Raw genomic sequence first — 23,034 nt, forward strand, 5'->3', positions numbered from 1 at the left:
TTTTTCTTCTCTTCCAGTGCCCCCGGTGTATGCATTGTGAAGCCAAATTCGACTTCATAAACAGGAAGGTAAGAGCCTCGTGTAGGACGAGCGGGCGTACTGTCCTCCAATACACTGTGCTTCACTCCCTCATCACTGCCCAGATCTCTGCTTGCTGTCAGTGAGAAGAATCTCTTCTAAAACCAGGAGACCAGGGCTGACACTGCTGGAACGGCACTGGAGGGTAGTATAGTGTTTTACTGGGGGTAAGCACATGGCTCTGCGGCCTCCCTGCTTGTGGCGGTACACTCCTGGTGACTGACAGCTCCGAATTGTGTCATGGTGGCGCTGCTGATACTCACTGTTCACCGTGCCAGGCCCAATGATCCAGCCCGCATCACAGCAGCACGTACAAGCTTTACGTGTCCTTACCTAAGAAACCAGCCACCTCTAGTGTGGCGGTGGCCGGTAACCAAGGCAACCATCAATACACAATAGAATTTAAAAACGTCTCTCTGTTCTTGAATGGAGAGGATGTTTAATAAGAGCTTCATTGGAAAGTTATTTTGACTTAGAGGGGTTTTCCCATAATTATAAGTAGTTACAATTAAAAACAAAAAGGATCAGACTGTGAGATTCCAATATGCCCTTTCTGGTGAATGGGGCCTATAGGGTGATGTCAATGTATATGGCAAACAGCAGAGGACAGCGAGGTCTAAACAGCGGCATTTCCTGAATGTTTAATTTAGAAAACCTTAGAATAACTAAAGTCACAGGCCTAAGAGATGCTCCTGTTACTAATTTTTTATTTTTTTTTCTCCCCCCCCCCCCCCCCCCCCCCTCTTTCTTTTTCTCCTAGCATCACTGCCGAAGGTGCGGGAAATGTTTCTGTGATAAATGCTGCAGTAAGAAAGTGCCTCTACCACGGATGTGTTTCGTGGACCCCGTGCGGCAGTGCGGGGAATGTTCTGTCATCTCACAGAAAGAGATGGAGTTCTATGATCGACAGCTGAAAGTCCTGATGAACGGTGAGCGGAGGCCGTGCTCGTTTACGCCGTGTGTAATGAAAGGATGACGGTAATACACGTACAGGATTAGTTATATGCTTTACATATGTGTGCCACGGTCCCAGCACAGACTGTCTCCTAATTACAACTTGACAGCCTCGTAGGCATATATAGGACTCAGGAGACGCTTGGACTGTGACAACCAGATATGTGGCGCAAGTTCAGGGCTCTATGGTGATTTTTTTTTTTGCCCCATGACTAGTGCACTGTGCAGTCATGTTGGATCACAGTGTAATATGTTTTTTGCAAAATTGCACTGCTGCAGCCTCCACATTTTTTCGGAACAGGAATAGAGATTATTCCATTATGGCCGCGTTCACTCAATGCAATTGCACTCTATTTCTCTATTTCTTTTTTTTTTTTTTTTCTTATTGCTTCAAAAATAAAAAGAAAGTGCAATCACATGGCGTGAACATGGATGGTGTAAAGGGGTTTTAAGAGCAAGGCATCAACTCTGTCACTGATCCTTGTAGAGACGCAGAAACATAAGCCGGTTGGCACCAGACCACAAATCACATTTGGGTGGCCACATGACAATGGTTCAAACCGGCAAGTACAGCAAAAATCTTATAGAGCAATCACATAAATCGAATCAAAATCAGAATGCAGTCTTTGGACTGGCTGTCAGCTCTCCTAATCCGAGCGTGACCTCTTCATGTATTTCATGCATGCAGCTGTCACGCTCGGGTTGGGATAGTGGCTGGCCAGTCCGAGCACTGCATTCTCATCTCGGTCTGATTTATACAGCCAGCTGACCGTGGCCTCACAGTGTATATATTTCACACTGTTATGATTCGCCATGATACAGTTAATTGCTCCCTGCTCCATATAACCCCAGGTGTAGTTGTAGCCAGGCTGGGGACGTGTTTGGGTTATTCTGGAAGCCGTTTCTAGAACGCTTTCTGCATAGAAGGTAACGATTCTTTTGCACTTTCCTTATTTTTATTCTGTAGGATTGTTCTCTGTTTCTATGTTGTTACATTCAGTCTCATTGTACCTTGACAGATATATTGTTTTTCTTTTCCTGATTTTGTATGTGATTTCTTTCCTTCTACATTGTCAGGAGCCACCTTCAGTATTACCCAGGGATTCTCCGAGAAGTCTGAAGCAGTCATGTGCCGTCTCTCCAACAACCACCGGTAATAAAAGCTCTGCCTCCCATAAGGAGCAATGACATTAAAAAAATCCAATAATTGTAATCCACTAATCTAGGAGAAAGTAGGATTTGTCAGATCTATAGGTGCTAGCCAGTTTGTGATATATGGTAATAATGTGCCTAAAATGAGGAGTTACGAGATTTACTAATGACACAAGTAAAGGTGGCAATAATGAAGGCGCTGGTCACGTCACACACCCTGTGACCACTGTGTGGATGGTGTCCCTATGTGTGCAGGCCTGAGCATGTAAGAGAGGTTACTTGCCTGGTGCTTTTATATATATATCTGCCCTTACAATATTGATCGGCGGCTCACTCATGTTTTGGGTCACAGAAGAGAAGAATAATTTAAAGGGATAGGCCTGCTTGGCTCACTTCCATGTTGCCGAGCTGGTGACGTCTCATCTGCTGAGACGCCATCGTGCCTGTGTCCCAGCAGGTATTGAACACGCTTAATGATTATTGAATGTTGCCGTACACCTATTCTGTCGGCCTGCGGGCCGGACCAGTGTTCCTGAGAGCACTACTTCGTTGTGAGGCCTTTGCCAGCAGCTTATAGGCAGGCGCTCTGCCGACACCGATGGATGCGTCATCTGTGGGCAGAAAGCACAAGGAGCCACTGAATGTTAAAAATATACTGTATATTTTTTTTTTTTTCTCTTTTATTTTTGCAGATATCTGTTTCTAGATGGGGAAAACCATTATGAAATTGAGGTTGCTCGGATTTCCACAGTTCAGATCCTGACAGAGGGCTTCACTCCTGGAGGTAACGACTTAATCCGGACTGTGTTCACTAGTACTCGGCAGATTGTATGTGACTCATGAATGTTCCCCATCACTCACACTTATGGCATATTGCACCTGTTTCGGGAACATATGACCCTTGACCCCGAACTTACTTGCAGCTGCCGTGGATGGAGGGGTGTCCACATATTTATAGGTCTCTTCTTTTTTTTTTTTTTTTTTTTTTTTTTTTTTCCCCCTCCTCTTCTCATAGAGGTGAACACATACTGTCACCTCTCCATTCACAACAGCTGTGAAATGTGGGTTGGGGATCCCTGTACTTGTGATGGGCATGAGACCCACATCTCTCACACCCTTATAATAGAAGTCATTCACTAGGTAAACCACTTAGACATAAAGGTTTTGCCCAAGATTAGAAAAATATGGTTGTTTTCCTTTTACAAACATTATCACCTCCTGACCAAGGATTGGGCATGAAATTGCAACTCTGCTTCATTGAAGTGAATGCAGCTGAGCCGCAATGTTCTGCATGACCCATGATCAGGTGTGGTGCTGTGTCTGGAAAACCGCCATGTTTTTGTAATCGTGGACAATCCCTTTTAAGATTTCTGCAAGGTAGAGGATCATGTCAGCCCTTCTAGCTTGAATGGGAATGTGCTGTAATACCCAGATACAGCTCAGTCTTAAGAGTGGCGCTGTTTCTGGAAAACATTAGCCAACCCTTTTTAACATTTTTATTTTTTTTTTTTTTTTTTTTCCTATCACAACAAGTAATAGAATATTGATAAAACCTGATAAGATAATTACTGGATCTATAGGACCCAGATACACCGATCCATATAATAAAGGGCCATGATGCTTATACGTGTGCAGAGAACTGTAACCGAGCTCTCTTAAGTGCCATAGGGGGCTTTCATAATGCATTGGGGGCCATGTGATGACCCATGGAATTGCATAGCCATTTTTACAATAATTTTATGGTGACTGTGTTCTTTCTCATACCAGACCACCTTCGTTCCCATGAGCTAACATTCTTCTATCGGCCATCTTTCTCGCCTGATACTTGCTGTTGTTAGTGATGATGTCCCAATGCTCAGCCTGTTACTAACTTTCTTTTTCACTGCTCACGCTGCTTTGATGTGAAAAGATATTCATACATACACCAGCCTGCTGGAGAGCCAGTGCGTAATTGAAGGTCAGCAGAGGATTTGTGTAGCCCCCTACTCTGTGTTCGCATGCAATGTCTGACTTTTTTGATTGGTTGTTTTTTATCCCCCAAATCAATTTACTCCTCGAGCGAACTTACCCTTTAAATTTTCCCTGATTTGCATTAATTAATGGTCATGATAATCGTGTGAGTAGCTCAGTGCTGCCGTGCGTCTGACTTCCTGTAGACGTCGATAGGGTACAGGTACGGTATAAGATGCGCTGATCCAGATCTGACATCTTGGCTCAGCATATTTTAGATTCCAATCACTTAGTCCTAGAAATGGTTCTGATTGCAAAGCTGACCAGAGACGTAAAGGCTAGCCCTCCTGATCCATGAGGGGGCGCTGCCTGTTAAAGGGGCAAAGGTGTAATCTTACAGCGCCCGGACTCGTCATTCGATTCGTGCTGCCCAAATTGTGCTCCTAATTGGTTTGGGCAGCATCAATTGAGCGACAGATGCACATGAACGGGAACCTATCATGTGACATGGGGTAGATGTCTAACCCACAGGCATCAGGACACCAATATATCTGCTAATTTGGCACCCCCTCTAGCTACGTTCCTGTACAAAAAGATGGGAGTCGTTTTCTGGGTGGTACAATGCTAAAAAAAATTAAAAAAAATTTTCAAAATCAAATGTAACTATATTTTCATTGTCCACCATAATGGAGGGAATTTTGCTTTCACTGATGATTATTATTGCGTCTTTGGTTACCTTTCATTCCTGTACTTCAGATAGACGTGCTTGCTTTTTTTTTTTGGTGTGTGTTTATTTCTTTGCATTATTAGTCTCTTAGTGGATGCTCCCATTGTTAGAGAAAGGTTGCGATGTCATGTTATTGCAGTCATGAATGCTTTGCTCTGAAACGCTGCGGCATTTCAGAAAAAAAACGGATAAGGAAGATGCGTCTCGGGTGACTATTACAAGAATCCAGTCCTTTGGGGCTGGGACTGACCAGTCTTTCTCTCTATAAACACACATGGAGGGGAGGACTGACAGTCCGGAGGAGTAGGGAGAAGTCGCCAGGAACCTGCCCCTCTCTTCATAATATGTCAGGTAACCTACATCGCTGCTGACCCCGGTTGCCTCCTGAGCTGGATCCATAGGGGTGCCGAAGGGTGAGTATGCCTCCGCTAATCATTTTCTTGCCTAGAAAAATTGTATTAAGTAGTGATGAGCGAGCATCCTCGGATGATCTCCGAGTATTTGGATGTGCTCAGAGATTTAGTTTCTGTCGCCGTAGCTGCGTGATTTGCGGCTGCTAGCCAGCCTGAATACTTGTGGGGATTTCCTAACAAACAGACAATCTCCACGTGTATTCAGGCTAGCTAGCAGCCACAAATCATGAGGCTACGGCAACAGAAACTAAAATCTCTGTGCACCTCCAAATACTCGATCACCCGAGCATGCTCAGGAAATCTCGAGTAACGAGTATACTCGCTCATCACTAGTATTCAACTGTTGGACAACCCCTTTAAGACTTTGTGTTGGCAAAGCAGTTGCAAAATGACTTTACTCATCTACCTGATAGGTTGTGTCCTGTATCACTCGCTTTACGTTCTCACAATAACTGCCCCCCGTACACATTGTCTAAGTCGACCATCTGCTGTTCATCCTGACACCCTTGGCAGTGGATCTTCCTTACGAACAAAAGGGATTGAGCATGTTGATATTGAATATGCCGAACCCTTCTTTCTGCTGCCTTGCGGGAGGAGATGGGACACCGGCATACTCGTCAGTCGAGCAGTCCCTCCGAAAATCACAGGTTCAGCCAGCAGTTAATGTGTGTGGGGATTTCTGAGATTGCTTCTTCAGTCTTTCCTTGCCCATCTTCTCAGCACTGGGAGCATCCACAATCTGAATTTATGCTGATGGGACTACTAATATGGCTTTATAGTCAGACTATTGGGTGACATTGTGTAATGTGTGCGCTGCTGCACTGTGCTGCGGGTGATGGGGAGAAGTTACAGGGAAGGTGTCTGCAGAAAAGGACCAATTGCTTAATCAGATTATGTTGAATTTGTGATAAAATTATATATTTTTATGCAAATATTCTATATTTGACACTAACTATAAAATACAAAGAAAAGTCTTGTTTAACACTGACCACTAGGCCCAATGCTAGACTTCTACCTCCTGTTATGCACATGGACATAAGCAGCAATAGACCGACTTAAATGACCCTAGACACCGCTGAGTGTAATGTGACGAGCATTCTCTAATCCTGGCAGAAGTCATTGGGAAGAGAAGGTGAACTGTGACATAACACTGTATATAGAGGTGTTATCAGTCATTATAGGGGAGGGGGTGAGCTGTGATATATATTGTGAATGGTGGATCCTATGTTAACTACTGTATATAGAGGTACTATTAGTCATGCAGGAGAGGGAGGTGAGCTGTGATATCACCTATGGTGGGATCCTGTGTTATCTACTGTATATAGAGATGTTATCAGTCATTGTACAAAAGGTGGAGGAGGTGAGCAGTGTCATCTATTATGAATGGTGGATTACATGTAATCTACTGTATATAGAGGTGTTATCAGTAGTTATGAGCCAGCAAGCTCGGATAACGTCTTATCCGAGCATCTGGGAGTGCTCATACATTATAATAATCTTTATATAGCGCCAACATATTCCGCAGCGCTTTACAGTTTAACAGTTTCAAAAGACAAGTCATAAGTAACAGCGTTAACAATACAATAATTAAAGCAAAATAAGACGAAATAAGACAACCCTGCTTGTGAGAGCTTACAATCTACAATGAGGTGGGGGAGATACAAAGTACAGGTGTGTATTTACAATGATGGTCCAGCCATCTTGAGGGATGGATGGAGATAGTGAATGGGCTACAAACGCACACTTGCACATAGAATGACTTTGATTAGTGAATGTGATAGGCCGCTCTGAACAAATATGTTTTGAGGGAACGCCTGAAACTATGCAATCTGTGGATAGTCCTAATTTCTTGGGGTAGACCATTCCAGAGGATTGGCGCAGCACGGGAGAAGTCTTGGAGTCGGGAGTGGGAGGTGCGGATTAGTGCAGAGGTTAGTCGAAAGTCGTTTGCAGAGCGCAGCGGTTGGTTAGGCCGATAGACAGAAATGAGGGAGGAGATGTAGGGCGGTGCCGCACTGTGGAGAGCTTTGTGGGTGAGAACAAGTACTTTGAATTGGATCCTATAATGAATGGGCAGCCAGTGTAAGGACTAGCGAAGAGCGGATGCGTCCGAGTACCGATTAGCCACATAGATGACCCTGGCTGCTGCATTAAGTATGGACTGGAGAGGGGAGAGTCGAGTAGCAGGGAGGACAATTAATAGAGCGTTGCAGTAATCCAGGCGGGAGTGGATCAATGCTACAGTGAAGGTTTTTGTTTCCATGGTGAGAAAAGGGCGGATTCTAGAGATGTTCTTTAGGTCAGGGGTCCCCAACCGCCGGTCCGCGGCCCAGCACCGGTCCGCTGCAGTGCCCTTGCCGGTCCGCGGACACAAGGGGAGCCAGGGGCGGTCAGTGGCGTAGCGGGGGCTGGGGCGGCGCGCAGCAGTTCTTAGCGGCGGCCAGGAAGCGATCAAGCAGCTCCGCTGCCTGCAAGAGGGAATAGCAGGAGCGGAGCTGCAAGGACACGTCCACTGCGTCCAGCTTCCTGCCCGCCGCCCGCGCTTCCTGTTTCTGACTGTCACAGAGAGGAGCGCGGCCGCTGCTGTGTCAGAGCGAGGAAGCGCGGGCGGCGGGCAGGTGAGAGGAGACAGGTGGTGTGTGTGTATGTATGTCTGTGTATATGTATGTCTGTGTGTGTACGTGTGTGTTGGTCTGTGTTTGTGTAGCCTGGCCCTGGAGGAGATGGGGACATGAGGAGAAGACCGTGAGGGGAGTGATGGGGTGCAGGCAATGATGGGGTGCAGGCAATGATGAGGTGAAGGGAGTGATTGGGTGAAGGGAGTGATGGGGTGAAGGGAGTGATGGGGAGAAGGCAATGATGGGGAGACAGCAGTGATGGGGTGAAGGGAGTGATGGGGTGAAGGCAATGATGGAGAGATGGCAGTGATGGGGTGAAGGCAATGATGGGGAGAAAGGAGTGATGGGGTGAAGGCAATGATGGAGAGATGGCAGTGATGGGGTGAAGGCAATGATGGGGTGAAGGGAGTGATGGGGTGAAGGCAATGATGGAGAGAAGGGGGTGATGGAGCACTCATTCAAAACCTATGGTGAGTTGAGTCACATTATAAATGTTATTTAATTATAAGTATGCACTGCTACACTACAACCGTGTCCATAGCCCCGCCCCCTTATGACAAAAGCCCCGCCCCTGCCACACCTCCATCCCCGCCCTGCCGGGCCATGGAAGAATGGTCTTGCTTGAAACCGGTCCCTGGTGCAAAAAAGGTTGGGGACCACTGCTTTAGGTGTATGCAGCAAGAGCAGGCAAGAGATTGTATATGGGATGTGAAGGAGAGATTGGTGTCAAGCATAACACCCAGACAGCGCGCCTGCTGTCGGGGAGTTATTGTGGTACCACCCACGGAGAGGAAAATATCAGATTTAGGGAGGTTAGTAGATGGCGGGAGCAGAAGTTATTCAGTTTTTGAGAGGTTGCGTTTCAGATAGAGAGCGGACATGACGTTGGAGACTGCGGACAGACAGTCATTTGTGTTCTGTAGTACAGCGGAGGTAAGGTCAGGGGATGACGTGTATAGTTGTGTGTCATCAGCATAAAGATTGTACTGAAAGCCAAATCTGCTGATGATCTATCCAATTGGGGCCGTGTAGAGAGAGAAGAGAAGGGGGCCAAGGACTGAGCCCTGAGGTACCCCGACAGCGAGAGGAAGAGGAGATGACGTGGAGCCAGAGAACAAAACACTGAAGGATTATTTTCGAGTCTCTGCGGCTGCATGATTTGTGGATGTTGGACTGTTATGCAAGCCCCACATGTGTTGAGGCTAACAACCACAAATCATGTAGCCATAGAGACTCGAACATAATGTGTGAGCACTCCCAGATGCTCGGATAAGACGTTAACTCATCACTAACTATCAGTCACTATACAGGAGGCGGTGAGCTGTGACATCACCTATTGTGAATGGTGGATCCTGTGTTATCAGTCATCATACAAGAGGAGGAGGAGATGAGTTGTGACATTACCTATTGTGTATGGTGGATCCTGTGTTTACTGTATATAGAGGTGTTATCATTGTACAGGAGGAGGAGGTGAGCTGTGACATCTATTGTGTATGGTGGATCCTGTATTATCTACTGTATATAGAGGTGTTATCAGTCATCATACAGGAGGAGGAGGTGAGCTGTGACATCACCTATTGTGAATGGTGGATCCTGTGTTATGTACTGTATATAGGGGTGTTATCAGTGATGATATTGAGAATGCTGAAAAGTTATCTATACAGAACAGGACATGTGTGTCTGGTATTGGGCCTAGTGGTTAGTTTTTTATTTATTTTTGGATCTTTTAATCACAGTACCGGAGTTATTAACCAGCCCCGGCCTGAGGTCTCGTTCACACAGATCTTGTGCAGCTTCTCGAATTACTTGATAAATCTTCCTCAATGTTGTAATGAAATGTGGACCCCATAATCATCTGTGTGAACAAAGCCTTAGCCTCCACTGGATTTTATTCCATCCTGGGGTGTAAAATTCAACATGTTTTTGTTTTGTTCTTTCTCTGCATAAAATATACAGGGGGGAACAGTCGGGCGACCGGGATGCTGATCCAGTATAAACCTCAAGGCTCCGACGAACTATTACAGATGAAGTTTACAACAAGCGAAGACTTTATTAGCAACAAAAAGATGGCGGCGTCGTGGCTGGCCGCAATGCACAAGGTACACCGTGTCCGATGGGAGCAGATGGCATCACGATGCATTGGGGGTCACTCCTCCCAGACTGACTGCTGAGATCTCGAGCGTTCGCCATCACCTTAGGCTGCTGCATGCACTGTAGGGTAGGTAATGTGGCTTTTGCCCGCACACATGACCTTACTGCGCATGCACCAGCCCAAGCTGTGGAGGAATTTGGCTGCACTATGGATGCATTCATTGCCTTTCCTTGCTCACGACTGAGATAATCAGGCAGTATTGGACTTTGCTATTAGGGAACCGGAGAACAGAAATCCGAGGGACTATCCAAGACTAGATGGGGCGCCACATCTGTCTACGTGTTGTGTCTGGTATTGCAGCTTGGCTCTACTGAAGTGAATGAGCTGCAATACAACATTTGGCCCGGGGTGGTGCTGCTTCGTGGTAGTAGTTATAAATGATAGCTCACTGATGTAGCAGAGCTGAGCTTGTCGGCATAGCGCTTACCTGTGAGCCCACGGAGACCATCTCAGCTCTGCTACATCTCTCCTGTTTTCTTCTCCTCTCACCAGGCTGCCAAGTTTCTGTATGAATCTCGGGACCAGTGATTGAAGATGGGAGAATGCAGAGTCGTGTTTGTAATTGTCATTTCTCGATGCCATCTACTTGCTCCACTTTCCGCACCTGATGTAAGACTAAACTTCTAAGTTCAGGGACTTCTCAGAGCGAGAGATCCTCACCGTAACCGTGCAATATGTATCCACAGTAATGCTTCAGACTGTACGTTCACAGGCAAGGACGCGGCCGTGGGGTTTTTTCAGCACCTTTCGTTCCAGGTGGCCATTTTGGCCACATGTTGTATTGAGCCTCTGACGTCTCTGCGGAAGAATGAAGACTTTCTACACTAGATCTCAGGTTCTTTTTCTCTCTTCTACAAAAGCACTAACCTTCTGGGCAATACTATGGATGTGAATTGTGAGGGGATGTCTGGAGCAGTGTTGCCCACCCCTCTGTTTTCTGAGCCAGTTTGTCGTAGTGAAGTGCCCAGGATTTACCTATTGTTGGCACTTGTGAGGAGCGACGTGCACCACTAGAGGGCAGCGCTGGCTGCATAGATACGATTGGTTTACACGGCGGGGGAAGCCATTTTTGTTATTTGCCTTATCAAGTAACACATTGTTTCCCCTTTTTTTTATCAAGTTTTATTTTTTAAATTCTTTAAAGGGGATTTCCACTTTCAAAAAAAGTGGTGTCCGAATGACCACATATGTGTAAAACAACTAAAATATAATACCCCAGGACCAGCACTCCAACACTGGTGCGCCAGTTGCATCATGACCTAAGCACATGTGAGCAGCTCTACTGATGTAGCCATCACATGTCCCTGAGCTCAGTGATTGGCTGCAGCGGTCACACACATGTTAGTCAGGGCCTCACTGCTGCACCTAAAACACAGGGACCAGAGCACAAGTGTGGAGCCAGTTCTGGACCTGGAGAGGGTGACGCATTATCGATTTGTCGTCTTGCAAATATTCAGTAGTTCATGCAAATGGATTTGTAGGACTTGGTCCATCGGCCATGGCCGGAGTCTGTCACTGCCAGTCAGGAGCCCCGAGAGCCGCCTGGTATCTGTCAGCATTTCTTCTGATTAGCCGGCATGACATAACCAGGTGTATGATGCCGCACCAGGCCTGCTAATCAGAAGCTGGGTGATGCCATCAGGTAAGGGGCGATTGTGCCATCCAGTGGGCACATATTATGGGATAGGGTCCTGCAAGTCAATTTGCACAAACCCTACATTTCAATTGTTTGGGTTACAACTTTCATGAAAGTGGGAAAACTCCTTTTAAATTGATTTTCAAGTCCTGTTTATTTCAGGGGAAAGATGAGTGACCCTCGCTTACTGCGGACACAAACCCAACGCACACGGTCGTAATTCTGCCTCCTGTATTATCAGATTTGTCTCTCCAGGGTCGGGGAGAGATGGGAGCTGTAACGGGGGCTAGATTTTACAGTCATCTTGAAGAATTAAAGGGGATGTCCACTTAGGGAGAAAAATAAATATAAAGATATATAATTAATATACAGTGGGGAAAAAAAGTATTTAGCAATCAGCAATAGTGCAAGTTCCACCACTTAAAAAGATGAGAGGCGTCTGTAATTTACATCATAGGTAGACCTCAACTATGGGAGACAAACTGAGAAAAAAATCCAGAAAATCACATTGTCTGTTTTTTTTTTTTTTCATTTTATTTGCATATTATGGTGGAAAATAAGTATTTGGTCAGAAACAAAATTTCATCTCCATACTTTGTGATACATCCTTTGTTGGCAATGACAGAGGTCAAACGTTTTCTGTAAGTCTTCACAAGGTTGCCACACACTGTTGTTGGTATGTTGGCCCATTCCTCCATGCAGATCTCCTCTAGAGCAGTGATGTTTTTGGCTTTTCGCTTGGCAACACTGACTTTCAACTCCCTCCAAAGGTTTTCTATAGGGTTGAGATCCGGAGACTGGCTAGGCCACTCCAGGACCTTGAAATGCTTCTTACGAAGCCACTCCTTCGTTGCCCTGGCGGTGTGCTTTGGATCATTGTCATGTTGAAAGACCCAGCCACGTTTCATCTTCAATGCCCTTGCTGATGGAAGGAGGTTTGCACTCAAAATCTCACGATACATGGCCCCATTCATTCTTTCATGTACCCGGATCAGTCGTCCTGGCCCCTTTGCAGAGAAACAGCCCCAAAGCATGATGTTTCCACCACCATGCTTTACAGTAGGTATGGTGTTTGATGGATGCAACTCGGTATTCTTTTTCCTCCAAACACGACAAGTTGTGTTTCTACCAAACAGTTCCAGTTTGGTTTCATCAGACCATAGGACATTCTCCCAAAACTCCTCTGGATCATCCAAATGCTCTCTAGCAAACTTCAGACGGGCCCGGACATGTACAGGCTTAAGCAGTGGGACACGTCTGGCACTGCAGGATCTGAGTCCATGGTGGCGTAGTGTGTCACTTATGGTAGGCCTTGTTACATTGGTCCCAGCTCTCTGCAGTTCATTCACTAGGTCCCCCCGCATGGTTCTGGGATTTTTGCTCACCGTTCTTGTGATCATTCTGACCCCACGGGGTGGGATTTTGCGTGGAGCACCAGATTGAGGGAGATTATCAGTGGTCTTGTATGTGTTCCATTTTCTAATTATTGCTCCCACAGTTGATTTCTTCACTCCAAGCTGGTTGGCTATTGCAGATTCAGTCTTCCCAGCCTGGTGCAGGGCTACAATTTTGTTTCTGGTGTCCTTTGACAGCTCTTTGGTCTTCACCATAGTGGAGTTTGGAGTCAGACTGTTTGAGGGTGTGCACAGGTGTCTTTTTATACTGATAACAAGTTTAAACAGGTGCCATTACTACAGGTAATGAGTGGAGGAAAGAGGAGACTCTTAAAGAAGAAGTTACAGGTCTGTGAGAGCCAGAAATCTTGATTGCTTGTTTCTGACCAAATACTTATTTTCCACCATAATATGCAAATAAAATGAAAAAAAAACAGACAATGTGATTTTCTGGATTTTTTTTTTTCTCAGTTTGTCTCCCATAGTTGAGGTCTACCTATGATGTAAATTACAGACACCTCTCATCTTTTTAAGTGGTGGAACTTGCACTATTGCTGACTGACTAAATACTTTTTTTCCCCACTGTATTCTAATGATCAATGGAGTTCTGATCGCCAGATATCAGTGGCGGCCCGGCAGGTCCACTTCCACACAAGGCGGTGTTTCCACGGGATCAGTGATGTGTGTGAGACGGGTTTTCATAGGCCGAGATGTGCAGCCAGTCAGCGAGTCCCCCTCATACACAGCATCGGGGGTCTCCAGAGTGATACACCTGTCCTAATACATGTAAAGTAAAATCGTATAGCTTGCTAACCCCCTTAGAGGATGGCGGTTTCTGGGGGAATTAAGGCGATGTCTAGTTGCTCTGTGCTTACCTATTAATTCTTTTTTTGCTTTGCTCCATTAGACACATCTACAATCAGAGACCCCAGTGTAATGTGAGGCCAAGGGCGAGTCCGCACATCGTGTACAATGGGAATGAGCTCACGCAGGGGTCACGTATAGCTGTGAGTTTAGACACTACAAAAAAAACTGCAGCAATTTTGCTATGCAAGACTCAAAGTGCGGCGGTATCCAATATATAAGATAGGCTCTGCAAATCTAAAGTCTACATTGTGGCTTGTAGGCTCTTATTATATTTCTGCAAAAAAAAAAAAAACTTTCACACACCCCCCCCCCATTCCAGGCCTAATATTAAACTCCTAACCCTATATCACAGCACCCCCCCCCCCGTACAATTACCGAGGACAAGTTCTACTCTATATAGTGGTGTTATCAGTCATAGTACAAGAGGAGGTGAGCTGTGATATCACCTATTGTGAGTGGTGGATCCTGTTATATACTGTATATAGAGGTGTTATCAGTGGTTGTACAGGAGGTGGGCTGTGACATCACCTATTGTGAATGGTGGATCCTGGGTTATCAGGCATTGTACAGGAGGAGGAGAGCTGTGATATCACGTATTGTGAATGGTGGATCCTGTGATCACACCTCTATATACAGTAGATAACACAGGATCCACCATTCAAAATAGGTGATGTCACAGCTCACCCCCTCCTGTACAATGACTGATGACACCTCTATATACAGTAGATATCAGTTATTGTTCAAAAGGGGTCAAGTGTCATCACAGCTCACCTCCTCCTCCCTTCACAAAGACCTTTACCCTGATTTCGGCATGCTCAGATAATGCATATGTACAGTTTTTATAACAAAAGTCCATATACAGTTTAGAACAACCTCATAGATACAAAAATAGACAAAATCCCAATCAATGGAGTCAGATGGATAGAGAGGCATAAACATAAATATCGTAAAATGTAATATTGAAAAATGATTAAAAAATTAATTAATGTTAACATAAGGATTTTATCTGAGGTAGCAGGGTGTAGATTGTCAGTAGCAGGGGGCTTGGCAGCAAATAGGTTTAAATTGATTTAATCTTATTCACAAATGTGCGTTTAGAGGAAACTATATGCAATAAAGTGCCTGAATATATCTGAAGTCATACTTCCTCAAATGCAGTAATGGTAGTCAACTAAAGCATATGTTGGACAAAAAACACATGGGCCATGCACACAGCGAACAAGTCTGTAGGACAGTGTTTACACCACCAAAAGACAAACAGAAAAACAAATGTATAAAAATACTCTGTTGTAAAAAAGTAACAGTAAACAGCGAGTGCTAGTAAAAAGATAACAAAACAGGGTATTTGGTTAATACGTTTTTTTGCAAAAAATGTATACTAATTCGCTCTACCAAACATCAAGGTAACCTGTGTCAGAGCAGTCCCTAACCGATGTATTTAATAACCTGATCATGTGTATAGTACAAAGTATATGTTAGGTAGATAAATCACTGGAAGAAGCCAGATAGGCGAAACAGCGCTGGCGGGGTCATAGCTGTGGTATGTCTGGGTTTACACTAATGTAAGTAACACAAGATCTTTCATTTTTTTTTTATTGCTTTGCAGCACCTTTTTTGCACATTGTCACTTCATTTGCATTGATTTATCTACCTATGTGCAAAAAAGCGAGCCCCAAAGCTACGTTACTTACATTAGTGTAAGCCCAGACAAACCATAGCTACGACCCCGACAGTGCTGTTTCGCCTATCTGGCTTCTTCCAGTGATTTATCTACCGAACATACGCTTTAGTTGACTACCATTACTGCATTTGAGGAAGTCTGACTTCAGCTATATTCAGGCACCTTACGATTACATCTATTGCATATAGTTTCCACGCACATTTGTGAATAAGATTAAACCATTTATACCTATCTACACCCTGCTACCTCAGCCAAAATCCTTATGTTTGATTATTGAAAAATACATTATCAGATTTAAAAAAATTCATTATAATGTAATATTTTATGTTTTTCTCTTTATCCCTCTGATACCATTGATTGGGATGTTGACTATTTTTGTGCATAAACCGTGTCTGAGACACGGCTGTGTCCCATAGGAAAGTAATACTAGGCCTGGGGCAGTGTGAAAGTTATTTTCATAAAGACTTTTTTTTATAAAATATTTAATTCCACACATTCAACTTAAAAACCAATAGGTCATTTTTTTCTATGACACGCAATATGTAAGACAGATGCAAATCCACCTCCTTGTCTTATGAAAGGTTTATAGGCCGCTGCTTTACACTGCAGCTCTGCTTATGTAGATTTTTCCAGCCAGTCATCTTTAAACTTTGGCAATTTCTCCAGGATCCTTTCTGTGCATTATGGCTGTCCCCATTAGTGTAGGGTGCAGACTTTTATAACCCTTTCTATGGCACATGGTATAATGTGCAGGGATGGGACATTATGGGATGTCTGGGATGTCTCTTACCATTAGGACAAAGGCTGAATCCTTTTCTACTGCTCCTGGATGTCCAGGCTGTTCGGTGTCGTTCTGCTCCTTGTAATACTCACTTTATACAATGATTTGTACTTCTGTATTATTATTAGACCTTATTTTACACTAATACTCGGCTCCGGACCCCAGAACAGTGATTGGGCTCAGTGTAACAATGGATTCACTGTCTCCATGTATTCAGCTACTACAGAACACCCAGAGTGATCGCTGTATATTAAAGTAACATTGCTTGTGGTTCTGTAGGGACGGTGAATCGCACCAATGTAAAGCCTGACGGGGACGGGCGCCGGCTTTTGTATTCTGTGTTTACCTAATAAAGAGCACAACAGACGTTACTTGGGGCAACGTGGAGTTTTCTTTGATGCGTCAGACTGGGCGAGTTAGTTTTCGGCTGTTATTACGGTCTATAACACTAATGAGCTTTATCGAGGCAGCAGAAGTGAGTTATACTGATTGCTGTATGGGGGTCCGGGGGGGGTCTTGCGGCTCAGTCAGGAGGCTGCTGCTGCTGGATCGGACCCCTGCGAACAGTTTCCTACCTGCTGCCATTTCTAGCATGGCTTTTGATTAGCCAGCCTGGCACAACTTTGTGGGCATCATGCCATACCAGACCAGTTTTCAACCTCTGGGATCTTGAGGCCAGGTCTCCAGTCGCATAGGTGCACATACTCTACCTCCACTCCATTCATTGTCATTAGAATAGCCAGACCTAACCAAGCACTGTACTCAGACTGTGCAAGTGCACCACCGTTCCATTCATTGTCTATAGGATGGCCGGACATAGTGGAGCAGGGGTGCACATGCTATGTCTGGCCATCCTATGGAAAATGAATGGAGCAGCAGTGGACATGCTCAGTGTGAGTACAGCGCTAGGCCATGTCCGGACATCCCGTAAACCACATGTGCACCTCTGCTGTATTCATCTAGGGGAAGGCTGGACACAGCAGAGCGCTGTACTCACACTGAGCATGTCCACTGCTGCTCCATTGGATCTCAATGCTGAGCAAATTAACCCCTATTCTATTGTCTGTAGACCAGCATACATGAGGAGTATCTCAGGTGTGCTCAAATACTACATTTGTTGTTTTTGTTGGTTGACAACAGCAACACATGGAGGGATTGCCTGCACGCCTCGCGGCTGTAATATAGTATTTGAGCACACGGGGAATACTCTTGGCTCTCGAGCATGCTTGCTCATCACTATTCACCATACACAGAATTACCCCAATTTGCTGAAGAAAAGTTTCCCCTTAAAGGCCCATGTATACATATTCGGGAGGGGACGGGGCTGTAATAAGCAGACGGCAGACACCGGATCATTGAACATGCTGTAGCATTTTATTGATAATTTACAATGGGTTTCTTTCTGAACTCTTATCCTCTAGATCTTGTCAGAAATAAACTTCAGTAGTAGCAAATAAACTTAACAAATAACCTTTCCACCATCACCATGATATATACACTGAACGCAAACATATCGGTAAGAGCATATTCAGCATGGCATGAAGTGAGGACGTGATAGAGATGACACGTGTCTGCGCTCCGGCTGAACACAGCTCAGAACTGAGGGAAATACTTCTGGTAATAAAGTACAGTGAGTTCCAGTGAAAGTCACATCTATCTACTCCACAATACAGTGTATAGCTTATTGCATCCCTTCCAGAAACATCGCAGGGCAATCACACATGGCAATCTCTCCTGATCCACAGCCTGTCACAGTTTAAGACGGTGCTCTCCAACCAGTGGGGCTCTGGCTAATGCAGAACTACAAGTCCAACCATGCTGGGAGTTGTAGTTTTGCATTAGCCAGAGCCATGCACATTGGAGAGCCTTTATTTAAGGGCCACGTCCTGACCCGAGTATCCATTAAAGCTGTAGCGAGAGGCAGCAGAAGGTGACGCCATGGATAGATCTAGCTTTGGACCGTCCAATATTTATAAATCAGGGGGATGTTGGCCCTTGGGTCTACTCTTTGGCTCTCCAGCTGTTACCCTAAATATCCCAACAATGCTGGGACTTGTAGTTACTATAGCAGCTACATCCACAACCTCCACTATTAGGCAGGGGCTAGCTGGCGACAGTTGTGCAGCCAAACATGGCAGCATAATGCAGGTGAGTACAATCTGACCCCATTGTGCAACTCTGCAGTATAGCACCCCCAGCCGTAAAAGGGATTAGTAGGGCATGGCTGCTCAGAATTGCAGCAATACTGAACCACTGCTGGTAACAGAAAGCAGCCATGTTTTTCTAATCTTATACAAACGCGATAACTTTTCTTAGACGTCATAAATTCACCTGCAGGGACCAAATCCTGCATCAAACTTGTGTAAAAAAAACAAATTACAGTGTTCTCCCAAATGCAGTCACACGTCTAAAGTCTACCCCACTTGAATTACCTAGAGAAATGAGATGTCTGGTGATCTAAGTACTACAGTATAACACCCTGTGTCTAAAAACATGGCGTCCGCCCCAGTACAAACCACTCAAAATCCCACGGAGGTTATTGGTGGCACTTGCCAAAAGTGTATACAGACGTACTAGGCTCTGACTAGTGGTGAATCCTTTTATGCATAAAAAGTGCAAATAGTGTTTTATCCCTCCTCCCCACCCCCCACTTACATTAAAAAAAACCCATGGTGGTCTGAGCCCCTCCTCACCATACACTTCCCTTACGTCTTCTATAACATAACTTGCAGTTCCCGCTTTCTTTTCCTCTTTCCATGCTGCTGCCGTCAATTATCTACATACAGTTCCCTCCTTGTCCACATCCTCTTGCGTAGTTTTTCGGGCACTATTGATTGGCAAATAAAAAGGACACCAACTGGAAATGAAGATTAAAAGGCGAGCGAATATGGTGAACTGCCCAAGGTGTTGTGCCCATCACATGTTACAAGGGGTCCCACCTGGTACTATATGCACAGGCACTAAAACATAGGCGAAAAGCAAGCCGAAGGAGCGAAACGCGTGAAATTAAACTTATTTACACCGAAACGTCTCGGTGGCACTGGACAGTAAATCTGCAGTGGTGCCGTGGACCCAGTTCCTGCAGACATCCTATGACATCGCTTCATACAGTTTTTAAATGTTTGGCTTCAACCACCGGGGAAGGAAGTTTATAATACAACTCGGGACAAGTTATCTTAACCTCTCCATTATTTAAAGCCACCGAATGTGAAATGTCGTCCTCCGAACACGTCCTGATGAAATGTTTCCAGCACATGATCTGCGGTTTCCAGTGTGAACATAGGATGGGGGTCTATACAACTCAAGCCAAAGTCCTCTGCCTGGGCTTTATACGAGGGTACAGCTGCAAAATACACAATAACAGGGAGAAAAGATCAGGATCGACATCTTAAAAGCATCAGTCAACTTTACAGTCAATAGGAGATCCTGAAGGGGGTTGAGCCTTTACAGAATGTTTTCTACTCAAGCTATTGCAGAACCTCTTTGAAAGACGAAGGAAGCTTTATATCAATCACCATTGATTATCATGGAAGCTAGCATTGCAAAACTGTCAAGGTAAAAGGAGATGACACTGACATCAGAGTGCACAACACTGATAGTGTCCATCGGCCTATATAATGGAGGGCTCGGGGATGTCAGAGAGGGCAGATTATAAAGGATGTGTACATAAAACACGCATAAATTGCAGATAAGTCAGACTAAAATTAAAAAAATTTGATTCATACCCCCAACAGGTTTTTAGGCACATATCCTTCCTTGTCGTTCAGACGTGCCCACCACCAGTCCGTCTCCACATCATCTTTGCGCCTTAGGATCGTGATCGAGTCACCTTCTCGGAATGAAAGTTCATCAGCGTTCTGTGCTTCGTAATCCCACAGGCAGTAGACCAGACCTTTATTCATGACGCCAAGCTTCTCCTGGACACCTGGGTGCAGGAAGGAGGACTGCGGTTATCAGGCAGCAATTTTAATGGGCAACATCAGATGCAAAATGTTATTTATCCTGTTCATATCACATGTGCGCCGCCGGGCCGGCGCAGGGGAAGGGACGAGCGCCGCCGGGCAGGGGAAGGGGAAGGGACGAGCGCCGCCGGGCCGGCGCAGGGGAAGGGACGAGCGCCGCCGGGCAGGGGAAGGGGAAGGGACGAGCGCCGCCGGGCCGGCGCAGGGGAAGGGACGAGCGCCGCCGAGCGGCGGTGGAAAAGAGCAGAGTTGGTGCGGGAGGGAGAGAAGCAGGCCCGCAAAGGCTAAGTATATTTGCTTTCTCTCAGTAAATGAATTTTAGCTCCGAGCTGTATGAAGAAGTTCTCCATGCTGTGGCTTCTGGACATGTGCTACATAGAGACAGGAAACACTCGTGTCTGTGCTGTGTGTGGGAGACATCACTGCAGCTAATCTCTGTGCACCAGCTCAGAGACAGCTAGAAATTAGACAAGCCTGCAGGAGGGAAAACTGATGGAAAAAATACAGGCTACAGCTCACATTAACTAGAAATGGAGTTATTTCACATGTACACACAGCACAACTTATTCTAATTAATTGCCTGAAGCAACAGACCTAACTTCAAGAGAACCAGTCACCCGATTTGTGCTGTCCTAACTACGGGCAGCCATGAATCAGAACCTGGCTGCATAATTGCAGATCTGGCTGAGGACCATAGCTGGACACAAGACTAGTCCACCCCTGACCGGCTCTTCCCAGCGCTGCTGTTGGAGGTGATTGACAGGTCTCTTTCATGCTGAAAAACCTGTCAATCAGATCCGGAGGCAGCGCCCAACTAGTCTTGTCTGGCGATGTTTTTAACTTTCCTTTTAGCGTTTCTCGCACTGTAATGTTCCCTTTCAGAAATTAACACACATATACATAAAAGAATAGTCCAGTTTACCATAAAGGAACTGAGAACACTGAATATAGCCTTCTTCCATCTCTTCGCATTTGTCCGCAGCGGTCTCAATATCACTAATCGTGGTCGCGAAGATGGCCGCCCCGCACTCTACCAGCATCTTGCATAGGTGGACGCTGTTACATGACGCTGCACAGTGCAGAGGAGTCCTGAAAAGAAGAGGAAGAGACAGTCCTGAGCGACACGACAAATGATACAGGAAGCTGCCTTGTATGTTCGGGCATAGTCTGTGGCTGAAAAGATGGCAATTTATTGCTTTGCACAGTGGCTCCCATTTTCCTTACACAGGGCAGAGAGAGGTGACAATTTTAGGCACTGACAGGGTCAGAGGTCACTTCTGCACTTGTAAGACCACAAGGTCATATGAAGGCCATTCATTATAGCATGACTGATAAGAGCGCTCCCTCTAGTGGACATAATGAAGAATGCAGGTGTGTGTGCAGGCAATAAGAGACCGTGCAGCTAGAAGGCGTGGATCATCCCATCAATGATCACTGTGTGACACCATCAGAAAAAAGGAAGCATAAAAGAAGACTTCATGTTCATAGCACTCACCAGCCATCACTGTCCGCTGCGTTCACATTCACACCAAAGTCCAACAAGAACTTGACAATGTGGTGGTGCCCGGCGCACACAGCGTTATGTAGAGGGGTGATGCCTTCATCATTGGGTTTGCTGGGATCCTCCACCTGCATAAAGGTGAGAGATGGTGACCACTGACATGACTATGGTCAGACGATGACCACTTTATGGTAGAAGTGCTCCCCTACCTCATATATTATCCTCTGAACTAGGTCGAACTCTCCTTCTAGAGACGCGTCAAGCAGCAGAGCCAGAGGGTTAAACTTCACTCTCAGTCCGTGTCCTGTTCGCTCCGAGTTTGGTTTCTTCAGATTTGTGCGTTTCACCTAGAGGAAATAAACAAAGGGTTAAATGGAAGATATATTAGTGCAATCACAATACTAACATGGTCTCCACAAAAAGATTGCGTACAGCCCTATCTCCTGTCCTTACTTCCTCCATCATCTACTGATAAGAGGACCCTTTTGACTTGTCCCAGTCTACACAGAAAGAAAGCACAGTAGACTAATGCATTGCCAAACTGATACTAAAGGGTCGGCTGTAACAACAATTTATAAAAATATTGATGGGTGACAGAATCTGAACTATAGACTCCGGCCACCACCTCCAATGCTACCAGAGCCTTCACTCTATCACACTAGTTGGCAGTCTCCAAGCACTTCCACCAGTAGTGTTCTTGCCTCTGGATAATCTCGACGGAGCAGCCATCCCTCCCTGTAAGACGCGAGGTGACAGACAGGGAGCATCTGTTTTTCCACACTCTAATTACAAGTGATCTGATAGACGAGGTCTGAAGGATGTGCTGGTACCGGGAACACAAACGTGTCCCATCATCTTGTCCTTCAGCGTCTGATAGCACAGGGCAGTCAATGTGATAGCCCTCACTGTTTTTACTGTAGAGTATTGGGCTCTTGCAGCAACATAGTCATAAGAGAAGTACATTAACAAACTGTTTTTTTCCTCAGATTCTGGATTAGCAAGTATGCTGGATAATCAGATGTAAAAATAGGGAAAAAAAGCTTTATGACAATTACTTTCAAGCTCAACATGAATAGTGGGGTGGGGTTCACGTGTCTGCAATGGAGAAGCCAACCATCACTGACATTTCTGTATATCCGATGCAGAGAATTGGGAAAACGTCATGGAC

At 45.4% G+C, this 23,034-nt stretch overlaps 2 protein-coding genes across 5 annotated transcripts in view; one reads left to right on the forward strand and one right to left on the reverse strand.

The window, feature by feature from the left end:
• Positions 1-11,907, forward strand: part of ZFYVE21 (zinc finger FYVE-type containing 21) — a 32,330-nt gene extending 20,423 nt beyond the window's left edge. Inside the window, exons 2-8 of one of the 2 annotated variants that reach the window (XM_073570140.1) lie at positions 18-68; positions 839-1,007; positions 2,110-2,185; positions 2,877-2,968; positions 4,094-4,141; positions 9,849-9,991; positions 10,537-11,907. In XM_073570140.1, the coding sequence (XP_073426241.1) occupies positions 18-68; positions 839-1,007; positions 2,110-2,185; positions 2,877-2,968; positions 4,094-4,141; positions 9,849-9,991; positions 10,537-10,572 (615 nt within the window). In that variant the 3' untranslated portion in view covers positions 10,573-11,907. The remainder of the gene's footprint in view (positions 1-17; positions 69-838; positions 1,008-2,109; positions 2,186-2,876; positions 2,969-4,093; positions 4,142-9,848; positions 9,992-10,536) is intronic. The other variant, XM_073570150.1, reaches the window with a different exon arrangement.
• Positions 11,908-17,755: 5,848 nt separating this feature from the next.
• PPP1R13B (protein phosphatase 1 regulatory subunit 13B) overlaps positions 17,756-23,034 on the reverse strand; it is a 145,274-nt gene continuing 139,995 nt past the window's right edge. For all 3 annotated transcript variants that reach the window (XM_073570165.1, XM_073570186.1, XM_073570175.1), the window contains 5 exons: positions 22,076-22,213; positions 21,861-21,994; positions 21,288-21,454; positions 20,129-20,328; positions 17,756-19,746 (listed from right to left, as the gene is read on the reverse strand). In XM_073570165.1, coding sequence (XP_073426266.1) covers positions 19,705-19,746; positions 20,129-20,328; positions 21,288-21,454; positions 21,861-21,994; positions 22,076-22,213 — 681 coding nt within the window. In that variant the 3' untranslated portion in view covers positions 17,756-19,704. The remainder of the gene's footprint in view (positions 19,747-20,128; positions 20,329-21,287; positions 21,455-21,860; positions 21,995-22,075; positions 22,214-23,034) is intronic.

Source organism: Dendrobates tinctorius, unplaced genomic scaffold (assembly GCF_039654945.1).
Source record: "Dendrobates tinctorius isolate UK_male_01 unplaced genomic scaffold, ASM3965494v1 ptg000006l, whole genome shotgun sequence".
NCBI classification, from domain to species: domain Eukaryota; kingdom Metazoa; phylum Chordata; class Amphibia; order Anura; family Dendrobatidae; genus Dendrobates; species Dendrobates tinctorius.